This window comes from Anomaloglossus baeobatrachus, chromosome 3, assembly GCF_048569485.1.
Source record: "Anomaloglossus baeobatrachus isolate aAnoBae1 chromosome 3, aAnoBae1.hap1, whole genome shotgun sequence".
In the NCBI taxonomy this organism is placed as follows: domain Eukaryota; kingdom Metazoa; phylum Chordata; class Amphibia; order Anura; family Aromobatidae; genus Anomaloglossus; species Anomaloglossus baeobatrachus.
The window spans coordinates 521,016,634-521,035,034 of record NC_134355.1 but is presented as its reverse complement, the minus strand read 5'-3'; the positions used below and the strand labels follow the sequence as shown (position 1 = coordinate 521,035,034).

General features: G+C 42.9%; 1 protein-coding gene across 3 annotated transcripts in view; it reads left to right on the top strand.

Moving 5' to 3' along the window:
- Positions 1-2,673: 2,673 nt before the first annotated feature.
- Positions 2,674-18,401, top strand: part of MED12L (mediator complex subunit 12L) — a 1,012,447-nt gene continuing 996,719 nt past the window's right edge. For all 3 annotated transcript variants that reach the window (XM_075340741.1, XM_075340740.1, XM_075340739.1), the window contains exons 1-2: positions 2,674-2,974; positions 16,889-17,056. In XM_075340741.1, coding sequence (XP_075196856.1) covers positions 16,958-17,056 — 99 coding nt within the window. In that variant the 5' untranslated portion in view covers positions 2,674-2,974; positions 16,889-16,957. The remainder of the gene's footprint in view (positions 2,975-16,888; positions 17,057-18,401) is intronic.

Genomic DNA, 18,401 nt, shown 5'->3' with positions numbered 1-18,401 from the left:
ATAACATTAATCAGGGCTCATTCAGACATCCGTGCACATCGGTCTGATCTCAATGTACAGACTGGCCAAGAAATATACTGTATGAAGTCAGGCTCAGGTTGGGAGAGCCGTGGTCAGTCCATGCTTGGACCAATTGGCATGTCTGAATGAGCAATTACTCTGACTAATTTTTACAGGTTTCTGGAAGCCGTCTCAATAAATTAGGATATCATCTAAAAGTTCATTTATTTCAGTAATTCAATACAAAAAGGGAAACACATACATTATATAGAGTCATTACACACAGAGTGATCTATTTGAAGTGTTTATTTCTGTTAATGTTGATGATTATGGCTTACAGCTAATGAAAACCCAAAAGTCATTACCTCAGAAAATCAGTATATTATATTAGAACAACTGAAAAAATGATTTTAAACTCAGAAATGTTGGCGCCTACTGAGAAGTCTGTACAGTAAATGCCCCAATACTTGGTCGGGGCTCCTTTGGCATGAATTACTGCATCAATGTGGTGTGGCATAGAGGCGATCAGCCTATGGCACTGCTGAGGTGTTATGGAAGCCCAGGTTGCTTTGATGGCAGCCTTCTGCTCGTCTGCATTGTTGGGTCTGGTGTCTCTTATCTTCTTCTTGACAATACCCCATAAATATCTGTGGGGTTTAGATTAGGCGAGTTTGCTGGCCAATCAAGCACAGTGATACTGTGGTTATTAAACCAGGTATTGGTACTTTTGGCAGTGTGGAAAGGTGCCAAGTCCTGCTGGAAAATGAGATTTCCATCTCCAAAATGCTTGTCAGCAGAGGGAAGCATGAAGTGATCTAAAATTTCATGGTAGACGGCTGCGCTGACTTTGGTCTTGATAAAACACAGGGACCTACACCAGCAGATGACATTTCTCCACAAACCATCACTGATTGTGGAAACTTCACACTAGACCTCAAGCAGCTTGGATTGTGGCCTCTCCACTTTTCCTCCAGACTCTGGGACCTTGATTTCCAAATGAAATGAAAAATTTACTTTCATCTGAAAACAACACCTTGGACCACTGAGCAAAAGTCCAGTTCTTTTTCTCCTTGGCCCAGGTAAGGCGCTTCTGGCGTTGTCTATTGGTCATGAGTGGCCTAACACAAGGAATGAGATAGTTGTAGCCTATGTCCATCCTGGACATAGGCTACAACTATCTCATTCCTTGTGTTAGGCCACTCATGACCAATAGACACACGCCTGTGTGTGGTGGTTCTTGATGCACTGACTCCAGCAGCAGTCCACAACTTGTGAATCTCCCCCACATTTTTGAATGGCCTTTTCTTAATCCTATCAAGGCTGCAGTTATCCCGGTTGCTTGTGCACCTCTTTCTACCACACTTTTTCCTTCCACTCAACTTTCCACTAATATGCTTGGATACAGCACAATGTGAACAGCCATCTTCTTTAGCAATGAGCTTTTTAGCGATGACCTTTTGTGGCTACCCTCATTGTGAAGTGTGTCAATGACTGCCTTCTGGACATCTGTCAAGTCAGCAGTCTTCCCGATGATTGTGCAGCCTACTGAACCAGACTAAGGGACCATTTTAAATGCTTAGGAAGCCTTTGCAGGTGTTTTGTGGTAGTTATTCTAATTTTCTGAGATAATGACTTTTGGGTTTTCATTGGCTGTAAGCTATAATAATCAACATTAACAGAAATAAACACTTGAAATAGATCACTCTGTGTGTAACGACTCTATATAATATATGTGTTTCCCTTTTTGTATTGAATTACTAACATAAATTAACTTTTTGATGATATTCTAATTTATTGAGATGCACTAGTACATTTGTATAGCCAATGGCATCCGTGTAGGCAGGTGCTGATCAGTGGCTCTTGTATAAGGCTAAGTTCACATTGACAATAATGATGTATTAGAACGGTTCCTGCAAACAAAACTTTTTTGTCCGTTTTGAAAAACTATTTTTTTTAACATGGGAGTCTGTGGAAAATGGTTTTGTTAACTGATTTCTAGTTAACCATCCGTTTTTTTTGCATTTGTAACAGGTCTGTTTTTTGCTTCCTGGATCAGTTTTAAATATTAGATAAATAGCATTAATCCATTTTCCATAGACTCCAATGTTAAAAAAATGGATCCTGCAAAAATCTATTTTTTCAAAATGGTCAAAAAAGTTGTGTTTGCGCAACTTATTTTCCAACTGATCAATGCTGGATCCATTCTAATGGATGATTACAGGACATGTGAACTCAGCCTTTATGGGATTTTCTTTATGAGTTGACTCTTTAGGAGTCATTCATCACTTTTTTTAAGTGTGTTTAAATATTTGTAAAAAAAAACCACATGAATTTCAGGGATATTTCATAGCCTTTTTTACATGTATTATTATTATTATTATTTACTTTTGTAATATGTATTTTTTTTGTTTGTAAGTTCCATAGAAATGCCTATGAGAAAACCACTAGGAACAATTTCCTTAGGCGTCCTCCCTATAATGGATTGGTTTATCATCTCTACACTGCATCTGAAAGACAGAGCATAATGACAATGAAACGTTCCCATGGGCATCGCTGATTGAGGTTTAGCCGACACGAATGAGCATCCTTTCCCTTTAATATCCTTGTGACGTGGCCAGCTGTGAAGTGGGTTGGATGCCGGCAGCCTGACAGACGTCAGCCTGTGCAGCTGGAAGAACAAGTGCATGGTGGTGCCTTGGTTATGAGAGGCGCTAGGACTGCAGCACTCACTGGATCCCTCCCAGGGCCTGCAGCACAGAACAGCTCTGCTCATTGACCTGTTCTGAATACCAGCTGCAGCCTTGTCATCCCAACCCCCTGATGCACTAAATAAGGGATGAACACAATAGCAGCCCTGGAGTACCAGCATCCTCAGCATGTACCGTATTGCTGGTGACACCTACAAGTAACCTGACTAGGAGGTCTTCACACAACCAGGAGGCCGGAAACCGGTTCTACATAGCCTGAGGCCAAGGCAAGTAAAAGTGCACACACAATCCAGTAGCCGGTTGCATAAATAGTTCACGGCTGTTGTGTAGGAGTTAAAATTCTGCTTAGCAACTGCCGTCAAAAACTACTACAATAGTGCCACAGAATAAAGCTGTACGAGCGCTCTATTATTAACCCTATCGTGGCTTTAGCAGAGCGGAATAGTTGAAAAAAGACCCTTAGAACAAAACACAGATTTAATTGCTCCATTACCGCTTGGATGAAAGCTTCCGTCAGGATGGTTGGGACATTGTTTGCCAAGATTCTTTCATGTTTGAAAGATTCATTAATTGAACCAAATCTGTAGAGCCCAAAAGTTTCAATGGTGCGTGAGACCGAATTTTTAATTTTTTGTCATGTAAATAACTTTGCGCCTTTGCAGAACTTTTGAAGCGATATAAAAACAACACGTACATGAAATTTCATACATACAGTGTCAGATTTTAGTGTCATTTGGGTCATTAGGCACATGTAGTTGAATTTCCTATTACAAGTTTTTATTGCTACTAGGCGTAAGATTTTCTATATATCTTTATATATTTATGCATTGCTTCACACAAACCAACAGACTTGCGTTTGGCGCTGCAGGTCACTGTCTCGGGGAGGATTTATCTTATGTTTATCTTAGATTTATTTAGTTTTTTTGTTCCAATGATGAAAACGAAAAAGAATCAAATACAAATTTACAACACAAATGTGAACTTAGCCTCAAAAAACTCCTCTATATGGCTTTGTGCACATGGTGTGGTCACCTTTAGGCTATGTGCCCACGGGACAACGTACCCACGGATATTTCCGCCTACTTTGTCCGCAGGTTTCCCGCGGCTGCTCTCCGGAATTCTCAGCTATTCATTGCTGCAGGTTCCGAGCATTTTTGTTGCAGTAAACCTGCGGGACAAGTGCGGAAATACCATACCTACGGAATACCTGCCTTGTATCCCCATAGTGGAGGAGCGGAAATTCCGAAGATATTTCCGCATGAATAATTGACATGCAGTTACATGCGGCTGCGGGACATCCGCAGCATATTCCGCTGCCACACATACCACAGCATTGATACAGCACTCCCTAAATCCCATAGGATAACATGGGGAGTGTCTGCACTTGCTAAAACCTGTGGATTTATCTAGAATAATAATTATAATAACATTTAATAATAATAATAATAATTATCCAGATAAATCCGCAGGTTTTCCTCGGTAAAATCCGTGGATACGTTGTCCCGTGGGCACATAGCCTAACTGGGGCGAAAAAGTAATTTCTCTGCAAAATTAAAGTGTTTGTTTTTTTTGTGTTTTTTGTGTTAAAAGTTCATTGTTGCTGGGGTTTTGAGACAAAAAACATTGTGTAAACACAACTAAATGATATAAGATATATCACTAGTTTTTACAATTAAAATTGCATGTATTATCGAACAGATTTTAGACTTGATGAGGCCAGTGAACTTACTTTGCAAATCCATGTCCCAATCGCTTTGTAAATTTTTTAACATTTAATTTCAATGGCTACCCACTACTAAGACTGATTGACAGCCTCCCAGTGTCCCTCTTGCAGCTGAGTTCTCTCATTGCTCAGTACAGGCTGCCGATGTCCATTGGGCTGGATTGGTGGAGATTGAATACACTTGGACTCATGGGCTATATCAGTCTTTAGTTGGACATATAAAATGCAAATTTTAATATAATTATGTAGACATTCCAACATGGATTTTCAAAGTAAGTACATTAGCCTCAGTCGGTCTAAGGCTATGTGCGCACGTGTGCGTATTGCATGCAGTTACGCTGCGTTCTGCACCGCAGCGTAACTGCAGGCGTCCTGCGTCCCCAGCACAATCTATGAAGATTGTGCATGAGACGTGCGCACGTGGCCTATTAGAACGCAGCGATTCGGCTGCTGCCCGAAGCGTGCGTTCTAAGAAGTGACATGTCGTGCGCTTTGCATGCTGTCTGTAGGGAGAGGCAGCATGCAGAGCGCACGAACTCTGCAGGCACCAGGCGCTTCAGAACGGAGCTTTTCAGCTGCGCTCTGAAGCAGACCTTTTGTGTGCGGTGCAGAGCGCACACGTGCGCACATAGCCTAAGCGATGCATCTAATAATGTATGCAATTTGTAAAGTGAAATCTAGAGACAGATCCACTTAAAATACAACAATGAAACTGTATTATGACCATATAACGTGGGGAAAATAAGTATTTAATATGCTGCCAATTTTTGTAAATTTTTCCACCTACAAAGAATGGAGAAGTCTGTAATTTTTTATCATAGGTACACTTCAACTGTGACAGAAAGAATTAAAAAAAATCTAGAAAATCACATCAAATGAATTTTAAATGATTAATTTGCATTTTATGGCATGAAATAAGTCTTGATACAATAGAAACAGAACTTAATACTTCGTACAGAAACCTTTGTTTGCAATTCCAGAGGTCAGATGTTTTCTATGGTTCTTGACTAAGTTTGCACACACTGTAGTAGGGATTTTGGTCCACTCATCCATCCAGATCTTCTCCAGATCTTTCAGATTTCGAGACTGTCGCTGGACAACATTTAGTTTCAGCTCCCTCCAAAGATTTTATATTGGGTTCAGGTCTGAAGACTGGGCAACTCCAGGACCTTGAAATGCTTCTTATGGAGCCACTTCTTAGCTACCCTAGTCGTGTGTTTCGGATCAGTGTCATGTTGGAAAAGCCAGCCATGACCCATCTTCAATTCTTTTACTGAGGGAAGGAGGTTGTTGGCCAAAATCTAGTGATACATGACCCCATCCATCCTCCTTTCTATACAGTGCAGTCGCCCTGTATCCTTTGCAGAAAAACTGTCACGTAGTACACAAAAGACTCCTGGAACTACCTTTGAAGATAATTAGCAGGTAGACCACAAGAGAGCTTTGGGGTAGAGAAACCGTCTAGAGTAGAGGATTCCTTAACAGAAGAAATAGTAGTCAAGCCCACCAGCAGTAGAATAGTCAGGACACCGGATCACAACATGAGGTCATGTCAGTACACAGAGAAAAATCAAGATGTAGTCAGGTGAAAGCAAGGAGTCAGTAGCCGGGAAGTGAAGAGCATAGAAGCGGGGAGGACAGGGAAGAGGATAGGAAAGAAAACTAAGGTATGCTGATGGGGAATGGACAAAGAGACAGATGAGCAGGGAACTGAAGGGAGACAGCGAGAGAGACACTGATATGGTGGGAACAGAGAACAGAGGTCAACAACAGGTCAAGTGAACACAGAGGTCAGGAGGGAACAGGGCAGACAACAGGTCACTCATGAGCAGAATGCAGTAGAGCTGGAAATATCACTGGCGTAGTTCCGGAGGTGCAGTGCCAAAATATAGTGGCCTGACCTCTGGAATAAGGCAGAAAATTAACCCCAATGTGACCTGTATCAGAGGAAAAATACTAGCAAAGGGTCAGCTGCAATTGAGCCAGGAATAAATCATGACAAAAGTACACCCAAAGTATGATATTTCTACCCCCATGCTTCATGGTTGGGGTGGTGTTCTTGGGATTGTATTCATCCTTCTTTTTCCTCCAAACAGGACGAATGGAATTGACACCAAAAAGTTCTCTTTGGGTCTCCTCTGACCACATGACCATCCCCCATGCCTACTCTGGATCATCTAGATGGTCATTGGCGAGCACTTCATTTGGGCATGGACATGTGCTGTCATGAGCAGGGAGACCTTACGCACCCTGCATGATTTTAATCCATGACAGCGTAATGTGTTACTAATGGTAATCTTTGAGACTGTGGTCCCAGCTCTCTTCAGGTCATTGACCAGGTCCTCCTGTGTAGTTCTGGACTGATTCCTAAACTTTCTCAGAATCATGCTTACCCCACGAGGCGAGATCTAGCATGGAGCCCCAGACAGATTAAGATTAATAGTTATCTTGTGTTTCTTCCATTTTCTAATAATTGTGCCAACAGTTGTTGCCTTTTCACCAAGCTGCTTGTCTATTGTCCTGCAGCCCATCCCAGCCTTGTGCAGGTCTACAATTTTGTCCCTAGCACCCGAGTGTGTGGAGAGGTGTCTTTTACACAGATAATGAGTTCAAACAGGTGCAATTAATACAGTAATGAGTGCAGAGTAGGTGGGTTTTTTAAAGAAAAAAAATAACAGGTCTGTGAGAGCCAGAATTCTTGCTGGTTGGTAGGTGCTCAAATACTTATTTCATGCAATAAAATGCCAACGAATTATTTAAAAATCATAAAATGTGATTTTCTGGATTTTCTTGTATTCTGTCTGTCACAGTTGAAGTGTACCTATGATAAAAATTACATATGTCTCCATTTTTTTGTAGGTGGGAAAACTTGCAAAATTGGTAGTGTATCAAATACTTTTTTCCCATAGTTCATTGACTGTACTCTCTGTACCTCATGGTATTCTGTAGGGGTGTGACTAAGTGTCTACTGGGTATTCATCAGATGGTGAGGTTGGAATTGACTTCTGGTAGACACCAGGTACCACTCCGGGGCAGTCCCAGGACTGCAGCAGCTGATCCAGGAGTCAGGGGCTCAGGTACGGATATGGAGCATCAGGCAGACAGGGTCAGGATCACCAGCAGGGTGGATTCTGGTTCACACGGGATGACTGGTACAGGCGGAAAAGGTTCGGGTTCAAGTGCAGACAGGACAGGTTTGGGTTCATTCAGGATAGGTTTAGATTCAAGTAGGACAAGTTCGAGTTTAGGCGAATACAAGGTCACAGGAACCTGACAACATACTAACAGGTGCAAGACACACTAGATATGGAAGTTGCTCAGGCACTTTCCTACAGGGGAGGGTGCCTTAAATAGCTAATGTCTCCTAGCCATAGGCTGGGGACACTTCTGAAGTGAGTACATTGGCGTCCCTGCCAAAAACGAGATGCGGGGCAAAGCAGCAAAGCTGATATTACAAAATTAACAAAGTCATCAGGCTGCTCAATATTTGTAGATGCTCATCAGGCCATCTTCACTCTTAATTTTTAAAGGGTCACCATGTGGCCCTCACTCTTAATTTTTTCATGGTGTGTATGATGCCCTCCTTTATAACGTTTTCAAGTTGTGTATGAGGCCTACCTCTATAATTCTCTTACAATCCATTTCATCTTCAGTTTTGTATGTTTTACTGTAAGTACGTAAAAGTGGAGTAAGGCAATAAACTCTGCCTTTATGCTTTAAATTCAAAAATATCCCTCCTTCATCAGCTGTCGCTAAACTGAATGCAAGTAACAGTGATTTTACTAGAATAAAGGACAATATTTAGCCCTGAAAAGGACTACTGTTTTTCGATTGCAATAGCAGTATAAGTATAGAAGGACTGTAAGCCAATATACCTGGCCTATATGTCTCTAAACCTAAACTATCTCTCCTCCACCAGTTATCATTAAACTGAATGCCGGTAATAGTGGTTTTACTAGAATAAACGACAGTATGTAGCCCTCACAAGAACTTTTGTTTTTAGGTTGCAGCAGTATAAGTATAAAAGGAGGGTAAAGGCTACTTTACACACTGCGATATCGGTCCCGATATCGCTAGTGTGGGTACCCGCCCCCTTCTGTTGCGCGACACGGGCAAATCGCTGCCCGTGTTGCACAACAGCCGTCACACATACATACCTGTCCGGCGACGTCGCTGTGACGGGCGAACCGCCTCCTTTCTGAGGGGGCGGTCCGTGCGGCGTCACAGCGACGTCACTGAACCGCCGCCCAATAGCAGCGGAGGGGCGGAGCTGAGCGGGACGTAACATCCCGCCCACCTCCTTCCTTCCTCATAGAGGCCGGGATGCAGGTAAAGGGAGCTTCCTCGTTCCTGCGGCGTCACACGCAGCGATGTGTGCTGCCGCAGGAACGAGGAACAACCTCGTTACTGCTGCAGTAACGAGATGTGAGAATGGACCCCCATGTCGCCGATTAGCGATTTTGCACGTTTTTGCAACGATGCAAAATCGCTTATCGGTGTCACACGCAACGGCATCGCTAATGCGGCCGGATGTGCGTCACGAATTCCGTGACCCCAACGACTCCGCATTAACGATGTTGCAGCGTGTAAAGCCCGCTTAAGGCAATAAAAACTGCTCTAATCTATGTTCTCCCTACTAGGTCAACACTACCTTGTCTGCAGTGTAACGAGCATCGCACCCCCAAATCTCAAATAAGACCTGCAGCCGGCCAATCACAGTAATGCCAGTACACAACATGACTATGTTGCGGACGGGGGCCGGTCTGCTGCATGGGCTGCTCGGATCCGGGCTCGCACGGCCAGCCGTCCTCAGAACCGTAGGAAGGGAGTATTTACAGGGGATGGTTTTGTCGGTGACGCCACCCGTGGGTTGCGGTGAGAGTTGGTAGCACCACCGCTGCCTGGTGATGGGGCGCCCGGAGCTGATGGAGTGGGTCAACCGGATGGAATCCCCTCCACGAGTAGGGGAGGTGTAGTCCCGGGGCCCAGGTACACGGGGGCAATGGCCGCTGGAGGGGACGTGCCGGTTTGGACCGGGGGTAAATGGTGTACTCACAGTTTAAAGAATCGCACACAAGTCCGGTGGTAAACCAAATTGCTAGTGACCGGTCGCCTCCGGCAAGTGCATTCGGGTCCCATACCTGGGGTTCCTTCCTCCTGCACTTAGTCCACTCCCAATACTGTGTATGTTGGGAGCTGTGGCCCGCAAAATCTGACCCTTGGGATTTCTGTGGGTCCTGACGGACACCCTATCCCCTGCGCTGGGCTGCCGTTTCGCTCTCTGGGCTTCTGTGGAACAAGGCCTGAAACCTTGTCCCCGGCTGGTCAATTAACAAGAGGGCTTGCAACCTTCCTCGTCCTAGGGTCCAGGTATCCCGACTGTGCACAGCCTACAGACCGGATTCCCGCTGTTGGCACTGGCAGGCTACAACCCTGCCCCGGTCCACTTTAGGTCTCCCGCGACCAGATCTCCGTCGCCTGTGGTCCTGCTTGCCGTCTGCCACCTAGTCTGGTAGTCCAGGGGCCCCAACCCCTAACTCCACTGCACTTCCACACTCCTCCACTGTCAACTGTCAGAACTCAACTCTTGTGTTGTCTGCACTGTTCTCTTATGTTCCCGCCCCTGACACCTCAGGACCTCTAGGTGGGCGCTCCCATCCACCTGGTCCCGCCCACTGGTGTGTCCCTATTGTCATGAGGGGGTGACTGGGCTTTACTGGCTGTGTGGTGTACCCAGGTGTGGGTTTTGTGTTGGCATGCCAAAGAGGATGGAGCTTTGTACCAGAGAGATTTGTACAACCTCTGTAACTACCTGGTTTTGCCAGGGCGTCACAACTACACTATTACTGTGTATGACAGCCAATCCCCGCATGTTGATTGAATGTCTAAAAGATGCTAAACATGCAAGGCGGGAATTCGAGCATGCCTCTCGAGCATCCGTGATACTCAATTGAGTAATGAGTGTTCCTGAGCACCTTGACGCTTGATCAAGTATCAAGCAGTTGTGAGTACACTTGTGTATCACTGGTAAGCACATAACATAATACATTCAGCCAAGGAAGATGTTCGTATAACATTGGCTGAACTTTATACTTTATAAACCAATATTGGGCCTAGTGCCAGTGTGTATTACTTGTACTAAGAAGGATCATGGTAGTTTAATGTATTCTAAGCTATGGATCAGATATACCGTAGTTATTTGAGAACACTCCTGCAATAATTGTAATAGTCTAACATTTTGTGTGCACCTTCATAGTCAAAAGTCCCTATTCATCAAGATCAGCATTTTTCTTGCCAGTATTGAAGAGATGTGCTAGAGTCAGATGCTCTTGATTGATAAGCAGGCATATGCACATGTCACAAATCCTACTTTTGTCCATGCTACAGTAAGATTTTGCGTTGTCCTGCCCTTAACCCTAGCAGTGCTGGATAAAGGAAAATCTGCACAGCCAGCAGTAGTAACCTGAGCAAATATGTATGAAGCCCTGCGCTGTGATCTCCCGACACCAGAAATCGGAGACACCACTCCCCTCATAGTACCCTCGTCGCATAAGGCTGTGTGTGCACTTTGCGTTTTCACCTGTGTGTCATGTGCTTTTTAGGTCCGTTTTGAACTGCAGCGTTTTCATGCCAAAATGCATGCGTTTTGATCTTTCTGCAAAGTCAATGAAATATGTGGATTTCTAGTCCGGACTTTGCGTTTCCAAATGCAGCGTTTAATTTGCATAATTTGTGGCAAAAACCATGCGTTCAAAGAAGCAGCATGTCAATTGTTTTTGCCATTTGGGCTGCGTTTTGCTAACATTGAAGTCAATGAGAAGTAGCAAAAAGCAACAAACATCAAAAATCCTGCGTTTTACCTGCTTTTTAGCTGCAGAAACAATGCGTTTTGGAATACCAAAACGCATGCTTTTCTGTCTTCAAAATAATGGAATAATATATGTCCTTTTACACACACACACACATAGTCCGACAATTAAAATAAAGAAAATTATTTAATTATTGATAATTTAGGCAAAAATAGTATAAAACTGCTATAATTTCATTAAATATAACTATTTTCGTTATGATTTAAATAATTATATGACTTTTCTTTTTTTCCCCCTTTTTTCATAGTGTTAAAACTTTATTTTGTTGTGTCTTTGTGTTCAAAATGCATCTGACTTTAGGCAATGAAAAAGCAAGTAAAAAGCGCTAAAAACACAGCTAAAACGTGGTAAATACGCATGCGTATTTACCGCGTTTTGATGGTCAAAAGCAACTTTGGCAAACGCAATTTCCGCCAAAATATGCGTTCTGAACTGCAACTAGGACGACGCAAAGTGCGCACACAGCCTAAAGGGGGCTTTACACGCTACGATATCGTTAATGTTTTGTCGTCGGGGTCAAGTTGTTAGTGACGCACATCCGGCGTCATTAACGATATCGCAGCGTGTGACACTGACCAGCGACCTTAAGCGACCTCAAAAATGGTGAAAATCGTTCACTATTGAGAGGTCGTCCCAAACTCAAAAATCGGTAAGGGTTGTTTATCCAGGTGGTTCAGCACACATCGCTATGTGTGACACCGCATGAGCGAGGAACGTCTCCTTACCTGCCGCCGGCCACAATGAGGAAGGAAGGAGGTGGGCGGGATGTAATGTCCTGCTCATCTCCGCCCCTCCGCTTTGATTGGCCGGCGTTGTGGTGACGTCGCTGTGATGCCGAACGTCCCTCCCCCTTGAAGGAGGGATTGTTCGGCAGTCACAGTGACGACGCCAACCAGGTAAGTATGTGTGACGCTGCCGTAGCGATAATGTTCACTACGGCAGCGATCACAAACAATCACATGCGCGACGGGGGCGGGTACTTACACGCTCGCTATCGCTACAAATTGCTAGCGATATCGCTACCGTGTAAAGCCCCCTTAAAGGTTCTCTTTGTGGAGAGCCACAAGTTGGTATATAAAGAATTATACGAGTAGGCCATGTAATGCTCACCTGGGAAATTAAATGTGCAAATATCTCTCTACAAGAATCAGAGGGAATAATTGAGGTAATGACATAATGAAAACAATGTTAATCTAGAATCTAGAAAGGTTTACAATTTTGTTTCTAAGGCTACATTCACACATCCATGTGCTGTCTATTTTGTATATACTTATCCATGGAGTCTCATTGATCCATACACACATCTGTTTTAAAAATGGGCCCATAAGCCTATACTATTCTCATCTGTTCTGCATTACAAACGCTGCAATTAAAGTCTATAGGGGTTAAATGTGAATTAAATAAAGACGGAACACATCCTTTATACTTCAGTGTTCGATTCATGTATCATTTTTCATTGATCCATTCTTAAAGGGAACCTGTCACCAGATTTGGGGCCTATAAGCTCTTATATACAGCATTCTAACATACTATGTATAAGAGCTCAGGCCGCTGTGTAGAACTTAAAAATGACTTTATAATACTTACCTAAACGGTCGTAGAGGTGGAGATGAGTCAGATGGGTGGCTCCATTTTCCGGGTGTGGCACCACCTCTTTCGGCCATCTTTGTCCACGCGCCGGCATTGAGGTCCTGAGCAGGCGCACTACTATACTTTGATCTGACCTTTTAGGTAAGTATTATAAAGGGATTTTTACGTTCTACTCAGCGGCCTGGGCTCTTATATACAGCATGTTAGAATGCTGTATATAAGAGCCCAGTGGTGGTGGCCGCAGCTTATAGTCATCAAATCTGGCGACAGGTTCCCTTTAAGAATCAATGGATAAATACAATGTAATACAGTCTTCTATTTCAGAGTTGAGGGAAAAAGTAAATACAACACAGATTTAAAACGAAAGCAAGACGGATGACATATGAGAGAAAAAAAGTTTATTGAACAATGATGTTAAAAAAAAATAAAAGACACAGATGTGTGAATGCAGCCTTTAACTAAGAATCTTCACTGAACCACAATGAAAGCCATTATCTTCAGATGGAGAAGATGTAGCACAGTTACAAATTGTCCCGGCATGCCTGCCAGAATGCTTCAAGGGCACCGTGATAACTCATCCAGGAAATCACAAAACATCCCCAAAAATATGCAAAGTAGTGCAGGACTCAGCTTATGGCATAGTTTATGATGATCCCACGTGAAAAAGAGTCCTGGAAAAGATTCAATTTATAGTCAACATGAATTTAAAAATGGAGTTCCTATACAATCCAATGCTTTGAAAAAGTATTCATACCTTATGAGCTTCTCGACATTTCTTACTGGTACACCCATAAACCTAAATGTATTTTATAGGAATTTTATGTGATATAACAACACAAAGTAGTAAGTATTTATAAAGAATAAAGGAAATGATACATGGTTTTCTAAATATTTTAAAAATATAAATCTGAAAATTGCGAGATTCATTTACAGTGCCTATAAGTAGTATTCAACCCCCTGCAGATTTAGCAGGTTTGATAAGATGCAAATAAGTTAGAGCCTGCAAACTTCAAACAAGAGCAGGATTTATTAACAGATGCATAAATCTTACAAACCAACAAGTTATGTTGCTCAGTAAAATTTTAATAAATTTTCAACATAAAAGTGTGGGTCAATTACTATTCAACCCCTAGGTTTAATATTTTGTGGAATAACCCTTGTTTGCAATTACAGCTAATAATCGTCTTTTATAAGACCTGATCAGGCCGGCACAGGTCTCTGGAGTTATCTTGGCCCACTCCTCCATGCAGATCTTCTCCAAGTTATCTAGGTTCTTTGGGTGTCTCATGTGGACTTTAATCTTGAGCTCCTTCCACAAGTTTTCAATTGGGTTAAGGTCAGGAGACTGACTAGGCCACTGCAACACCTTGATTTTTTCCCTCTTGAATCAGGCCTTGGCTTGGCTGTGTGCTTTGGGTCATTGTCTTGTTGGAAGATGAAATGACGACCCATCTTAAGATCCTTGATGGAGAAGCGGAGGTTCTTGGCCAAAATCTCCAGGTAGGCCGTGCTATCCATCTTCCCATGGATGCGGACCAGATGGCCAGGCCCCTTGGCTGAGAAACAGCCCCACAGCATGATGCTGCCACCACCATGCTTGACTGTAGGGATGGTATTCTTGGGGTCATGTGCAGTGCCATCCAGTCTCCAAACGTCACGTGTGTGGTTGGCACCAAAGATCATGATCTTGGTCTCATCAGACCAGAGAACCTTGAACCAGTCTGTCTCAGAGTCCTCCAAGTGATCATGAGCAAACTGTAGACGAGCCTTGACATGACGCTTTGACAGTAAAGGTACCTTACGGGCTCGTCTGGAACGGAGAACTTTGCGGTGGAGTACGTTACTTATGGTATTGACTGAAACCAATGTTACCACTGCCATGAGATCTTCCCGGAGCTCCTTCCTTGTTGTCCTTGGGTTAGCCTTGACTCTTCGGACAAGCCTGGCCTCGGCACGGGTGGAAACGTTCAAAGGCTGTCCAGGCCGTGGAAGGCTAACAGTAGTTCCATAAGCCTTCCACTTCCGGATGATGCTCCCAACAGTGGAGACAGGTAGGCCCAACTCCTTGGAAAGGGTTTTGTACCCCTTGCCAGCCTTGTGACCCTCCACGATCTTGTCTTTGATGGCCTTGGAATGCTCCTTTGTATTTCCCATGTTGACCAAGTATGAGTGCTGTTCACAAGTTTGGGGAGGGTCTCAATTAGTCAGAAAAGGCTGGAAAAAGAGATAATTAATCCAAACATGTGAAGCTCATTGTTCTTTGTGCCTGAAATACTTCTTAATACTTTAGGGGAACCAAACAGAATTCTTGTGGTTTGAGGGGTTGAATAATACATGACCCTCTGAATAAACTTTTCACAATTTAAAAAAAAAAAATAAAAAAAGAAATAACATTCTTTTTTGCTGCAGTGCATTTCACACTTCCAGGCTGATCTACAGTCCAAATGTCACAATGCCAAGTTAATTCCGAATGTGTAAACCTGCTAAATCTGCAGGGGGTTGAATACTACTTGTAGGCACTGTATATTGATCCCTCCAAGTCAATACTTTGGATGACCACCTTTCGCTGCAAGTCTTCTTGGATATCTCTCTACCAGCTTTCCATATCTAGAGGCTGACATTTTTGCCCATTTTTCCTTGCAAAATATCTCTGTCTCAGTGAGATTGGATGGAGGCGTCTGTGATCAGCAATTTTCAGGTCTTGTCACTGCTTCTCAATGGTATTTAGGTCTGGACTGTGTCTGGGCCAAACACATGGATATGCTATGATATAATCCTTTCCATTGTAGCTCTGTCAGTATGATTAGGGTCATCATCCTGCTGGAAGGTGAAAATACACCTCAGTCTTTTACAGCCTCTAACAAGTTTCCTCCAGGATTGTCTTGTATTTAGTTCCATCCACCTTCCATCAACTCTGTTGAGATTCCCTGCCCCTGCTGAAAAAAAGCCTCCCCACAGATGCTGCCTCCAACATATTTGACAGTAAGGATCATGTTTTCAGGGTGATGGGCAGTGTTAGTTTTCCACCACATCTAGGATTTTGCATTTAGCTCCAAAAGGTCTACTTTGATCTCTAACCACAATACCTTCCACAATTTTAGCTATGCCCTTTTCTTGGCTGTTTCCAAACTGAAAACGTAACTTTTTATGGCTAGCTTTCAAAATGGCTTTGTTTTTGCCATTCTTCCACAAAAAAAAACCCAAACAGATTTGTGGAGTATACAACTAATAGTTGTCCTGTGGACAGATTCTCCCACTTGACTAGTAGGTCCTCTTGGCTGCTTTTCTAATTAGTGCTCTTCTAACTTAAGCTCTGTGTTTAGGTGGACGGCCATGTCTTGATAAGTTTGCAGTTGTGCCATACTCTTTCCATTTTTGGAGGATGGATTGAACAGTGCTCCATGAGAGGTTCAAAGCTTGGGCTACTTTTTTTTTAATAACTTAATCCTGCTTTGCTTTTCTCCATAGCTTTATCCCTGACCTGTCTGGTGTGTTCCTTGGTTTATTTGGTGATATTTGATGCCTAATGTTCTCATACAAACCTCTGAGGCCTTCACAGAACAGCTGTAGTTATACTGAAAATAAATGACACACAGGTGGACTCAATTTACTCATTAGGTGTCTTTTGGAGGCAATGGATCACTAAAGATATTATCTAGGAGTATCAGACTACAGGGGGCTGAACATAAACATGTCACAATATTCAGATTTATATTATTAAAATATTTAGTAAACCATGTATACATTCCTTTACTCTTCATGAATACTTTGTAGCTTGTGGTGAAATATCACATAAAATTAAAATAAAATAAAATGCATTTCAACTATTGAGTGTAATGTGAAAAAAACTGTTGAAAAGTTCACTGAGTATGTATATACTAAAGTAAATTTAATGCTTGTCTTTTAGCTAAATATTTTTTCAAGAACAATAGGGGAGGCAAAAATAGGTTATCATTCTAATGTTGTTATCATTGTACTGTTGTTTTCTTTTTTTTCAGATTTAGTAAACAGCTCCATTCACCTAGGGGGTGTCTTTGTCTCATTCCAGCACGTTATCATGAAAAGGTATGGCTGCTTTGGGGATTCTTAGCTATGAACAAAGACCTCTAAAAAGACCTCGGCTTGGACCCCCTGATGTCTACCCACAGGACCCTAAGCAGAAAGAGGTAACTGTTTAGTTCTACATTATCTTCAGTTTAGAAGTACCATTTCCAAAATTACAGCTGAGCTCTGATTGGTTGCAATCAGTTAATATCAGATGCAGGACTATTGGAAACTATGTCTACTTTTGTAATACTGTGATGTCAGTGGGGAAAATGGTGTTCACATTTTTTTTAATAATGTAATTTTTTTATTGTTTGGAAAATAGCCAAAGAAGTCACTACAGTAAACAAATATAGTCATTTCAACCAAAACAATAAAAAAAAAAAGTCAAAAAGAGACAGAATTAAAGACTGAGTTCACATGTCCAGTAATCATCTGTTAGAACGGATCTAGCAGCAATGCGTTGGCAAAAAAATTGTGCAGACAATTTTTTTTTTGTCTGTTTTGAAAAACTTGATTTTTGCAGGATACTTTTTTTTAACATGAGAGTATGAAAAACCTACCTGTTAACTGATTGCTATTTAGCTATCAATATTTCTTCCATTTGTAAAGGATCCGTTTTCTTACTGGATCAGTTTTCCAAAACCAATGTTAAAAAAACGGATCCTGCAAAAATCAGTTTGTTTTTTCAAAATGGTCAAAAATTGGTGTTTGCACTACTTTTTTGCTAACAATATGCTCCTGGATCTGTTCTAACAGATGATTACGGGACATGTGAACTCAGCCTAAAGGGGGCTTTACACGCTACGACATCGCTAATGCGAAGTCGTTGGGGTCACGGAATTTGTGACGCACATCCGCCCGCATTAGCAATGCAGTTGCATGTGACACCTATGAGCGATTTTGCATCGTCGCAAAAACGTGCAAAATCGCTCATCGGTGACATGGGGGTCCATTCTCAAATATCGTTACTGCAGCAGTAAAAAAGTTGTTCCTCGTTCCTGCGGCAGCACACATCGGTACGTGTGACACCTCAGGAACGAAGAAGCTCTCCTTACCTGCGTCCCGGCCACAATGCGGAAGGAAGGAGGTGGGAGGGATGTTACGTCCCGCTCATCTCCGCCCCTCCGCTTCTATTGGGCGGCGGTTCAGTGACGCTGCAGTGACGTCGCTGTGACGCTGAACGAACCACACCCTTAGAAAGGAGGCGGTTCGCCGGTCACAGCGACGTCGCTAGGCAGGTAAGTACGTGTGACAGGTCTGGGCGATGTTGTGCAACACGGGCAGCGATTTGCCCATGTCGCACAACCGATGGGTGCGGGAACGCACGCTAGCGATATCGGTACCGATATCGCAGCGTGTAAAGCGGCCTTTATATGAGTGAAACTTCAAGCACACTCCCATTTTATTGCCTATTTTGTTACACATAACCATTTTATTAGTTTGCACCACATTACATTTGTAATA